Source organism: Atta colombica, unplaced genomic scaffold, assembly GCF_001594045.1.
Source record: "Atta colombica isolate Treedump-2 unplaced genomic scaffold, Acol1.0 scaffold27, whole genome shotgun sequence".
NCBI lineage: Eukaryota > Metazoa > Arthropoda > Insecta > Hymenoptera > Formicidae > Atta > Atta colombica.
In genome coordinates this window covers 1,510,863-1,514,776 of record NW_017259370.1, presented here as the reverse complement: position 1 = coordinate 1,514,776, position 3,914 = coordinate 1,510,863, and the positions used below count along the sequence as shown (strand labels likewise).

General features: G+C 35.9%; 1 protein-coding gene across 1 annotated transcript in view; it reads left to right on the top strand.

Moving 5' to 3' along the window:
* Window positions 1-1,638: 1,638 nt before the first annotated feature.
* The window catches only part of LOC108689391 (ras GTPase-activating protein 3), a 6,397-nt gene continuing 4,121 nt past the window's right edge, over window positions 1,639-3,914 (top strand). The window contains exons 1-3 of the mRNA XM_018196143.1: window positions 1,639-1,734; window positions 3,457-3,577; window positions 3,668-3,914. The exon at window positions 3,668-3,914 is cut by the window's right edge and continues 10 nt beyond it. Of these exons, the coding sequence (XP_018051632.1) occupies window positions 1,680-1,734; window positions 3,457-3,577; window positions 3,668-3,914 (423 nt within the window). The 5' untranslated portion in view covers window positions 1,639-1,679. The remainder of the gene's footprint in view (window positions 1,735-3,456; window positions 3,578-3,667) is intronic.

Below are 3,914 nucleotides of genomic sequence, written 5' to 3'. Positions count from 1 at the left end.
TATATATATATATATATATATGTGTGTGTGTATAAAAAAGAATTGAACATAAGAGAGTGCGCGCTTCAGATAGAAAGAGAAAGAGGGGAGAAGACAGAGAGAGACGAATCGTGTGAGAAGTGGGTTTAATCCTGTGCTCATATATGTCATGTGCTCACATCGCGAACGACGGAGAGCGTGACGCGCGTACTTTTATGTGTTAGTCACCCGGTACAAGTCAACCTCGTAACGAGGAGTTATCGTACCATGGTACACACGATCGATCCATTGACGAATTGTTGCACGAAAAAATAAATGGATGCGTTGGATTGGAAAATATATATTTCTTTATTACATGATACAATTTCACTATATAAATGATGTAATAAAAATAATATGAAAAAAATAATGAGAGAGGAAGAAAGGGAAGATAAAACTAAATATTCTTGTAGATAAAATTCAAAGAACCAAAAAATTAATCCTTTTGTTCCTAAGAACTACTGTAGTAGTTTATTAAAAATTATTATTAAAAAATTAGAGCGCACAATAATTAAATATTATTGTTGATTATTATTAAATAATATACAATTAAATATATGTAATGTGATAAAATTATGCAATTTCAACTGTGATACATACACAGCTGAGAAAAATAATTCTTTTGGAAAAGAGTAGAACGTACATTTAATTTATTTGTGCCATACTTTATTTTGGTTCTAATAGAAAGACTTATAAATTTAATCTAACTTTTGGATTGAGAATTTAGCTTTTCATATTATTGTTTTAATTCTAATAGTTAATTAAAATTCGATACCGGTCGTAACTACTAAGATTAAGTTTTAACTTTAACTCGCTAATTGTTCGCTAATGATAGAAATATATCTTACATCATCTTACGATATTGAAAACAAAAACTATAGTACGTCATCATCTGCCATTCACACCGAGAGACGAGACGAGAATAAGAATAATCTATCATTACATCGATATTATCGTACATTATTAATACATCTTCTCGTAAAAAAAGCAGGTTTTGCAATAATCGTCGCGTCATGATTGCTGCATTCATAGTTGCAGATTATCGATTCCATTCACGTAGTAAAACATGCGTATTCGGATGAATGTCGATTGTTCCGAAACGAGCCATATCAATAATATTTCCGCAACATGTATACAAATTTGAAATTAATATTCCTGAGTCCTGTAATATGGCGTAATTATAAAATTTGATACTCGCAAAGAGAAATCCCATGTTCACGAATGAAGTAGTTGGAAGCAGTGCAGCGTACGTCGTGACGACGAAATGAACAATGTATGTAAGCGCGATAAGTCGCAAGGCTTAAGCCATCTCGTGTTTCCGCACGTCTCCACCACAATCCACACGCGGTCTCTTTTCCATGTATTTGTAAAGCGTGAGCACAGACGCGCGAGCTCGACAAGAACGGACGTAAGAAGGAAGTAATAGTCATAATGGCATCGCGTGATAATGGGAGGAGAGGGGATGCGAGAAGTCGGATAGTCAGATCCAGTCAGATGTAGCGTAGCGAGGAAGGAGCCAGAGCCAAGCTAGACGGCACAGGTAGAGCTAGGGAAGGGGCACCAGGATGTGGCATTACGGCCCTGACTTAGACCCATTCACAGAATGAACGAACCGCTTGCGTTTCGTTCGTGTAGTCACTCAGTAGTGTCATGGAGGTAACATGGCCGAGAAGACGCGCCTAGTCCGCGTTGAAGAAAGGCTAAGGATCAAAATCGGTAGGAGGATAGGCGTGCGGCCGCTACTGCGAGTGATTTACGAGCGTAATGTACGACGCGAGTTGTCGCCACGCGATATCTCCGTGGATGTGGCCGCGATCGCGAGTCATTTTCCTCGCGCCGCGCGCGTTCGGGATGTCACCTAATTCGACTCCCACGGCCGTATCCACCTTCTCACCGAACAGAGACTTGAAATGGGCAACGAACGCCGGCCGATGATCGCATATCGGGCCGATCTACGAATCGATCGATGACGTCTGATTTTCACGTGAAATTCGCTGGCAATCGACGCGTACATTCTCAACTCCCACGCGTCGTTGTCCTCCTACGCGCCCGCGCGCGCGCGCGTGTATGTGTGTGTGCGTGCGTGTGTGTGTGTGTGTGTGTGTATGCGCGTGCGTGCATGCGTGCGTAATTGCTGTGTATGCCGCACGATCGTACGGCGAGAAAGATTGTGCGTGAAAAGACGTACTTACCGAAATTTTCAATGGTTAGTCTTCGATCGGATATTAAGTCTCGTCTTTCGCTCCCACCAAATACGCGACGTGCGTTCCTATGAATGACTTGGATTGCCGTCTAGCGTGAGAGAAGCGGCGTAGTGTATCTATTTCTTTTCAGTCTCGTTAATCTCCTGTGACTTTCTATGAATTACCGAAATTACGATGCGGTCCTTTCACTTGCATTCGAGAAATTATTTAATAAATAATGAACGACATTAATACGTTTACAATAGCATTTGAAAAGTTTAAAATAAAATTAAGATCTTGTCTTGAAATGTCTGATACAGATAAGAAATTTCGAAAAATCGTTCATTGTTATTGAAAATATAATTATGTCGATGAAAATAAAAGTGGATAAAAATAAAATCAGCGTATTGCATAACAATAATTATTGGAAATCAATTACTCGATTCAGTATTCAAGTTACTTTGTACGACATTCATTTTTTTTTATTCTATGTGCAACGTGTGATAATGTAAACAATATATTTTTCTAATAGCGATTCGGTTGGTCGCACTAAGGCACTGGTGCATATTAAAACTGTTGTATATTGATTTAATCAGAGTATAAATGTAAAATGCAGATATTTCAAAATGTAAAATATATATTTTGTCTAATAATATAATGAGGTATATTGAAAATTTCGCGAATTAACTCGTTTCTATTAAATATTTATATTAAACATACATTTTTATGTTAATTTGTGTACAACGGCTTTAATGTGTATATTCGAATTTACTATAATTTATCAATACTTTTCTTCTGTGTGAAATTGTTGCATGAAATGATATTCCAAGTGAGAAAATTTACAATGACATGATTGCAAGATATGAGTGTATTTAAATGCAATAATTTTTTTATCTTATGGTGAATTCGATCACTACACTGGATTAAAAATTGCTTTATGGTATCTAAATGCAGTGGCATAATATGATTAACTTCAACTATAAAAAAATACGTATATTTATATTAAATAATATGACGTTATTTTTAAGCATTTAATCATTTAAAATATTTGTACTGTTGTATTATGGTTTTACATTTAATTTTGCCAATTTTATGTATAATAGCTTTTAATTAGCATTAATTCAGTGTGAAAGTAACCGGATTTGCTATTACCATTCTGAATTTGTTTGAACTATGATTAAGATGTAATTCGAATATCTCTGAACTATTTCTCAAGAAATACTAGCAATTAAGTAATTACTGATACTTTCTACAGGAGAAGCAAAGAACCTTCAAAGTCGAAGTCATGGATCTCCAGGTACACGAGATGTTTACTGCACCTTATCGCTGGATCAAGAGGAAATATTCAGAACGACAACTATGGAAAGAACTCTCAAGTAAGTCTGCTAAAATTTATTTGCTTTTTATGATATAATTCATAAATTAAAATAATTTCGAAATAAATATTTTTTGTTCTCTTTGTACAGTCCGTTTTTTGGAGAGGAATTTCAATTTGAAGTGCCCAGAAAATTTCGTTACCTTGGTATTTATGTATATGATAGAGATAGACATTTAAAACAAGATAAAATTTTGGGAAAAGTAGCAATAAAAAGAGAAGATTTAGCTACATATCATAACAAAGAGCATTGGTTTCCTCTGAAACCAGTCGATGCTGACTCTGAAGTCCAAGGCAAGGCTCATTTAGAACTTGCTTTACAACCTCAAGTTGAACAC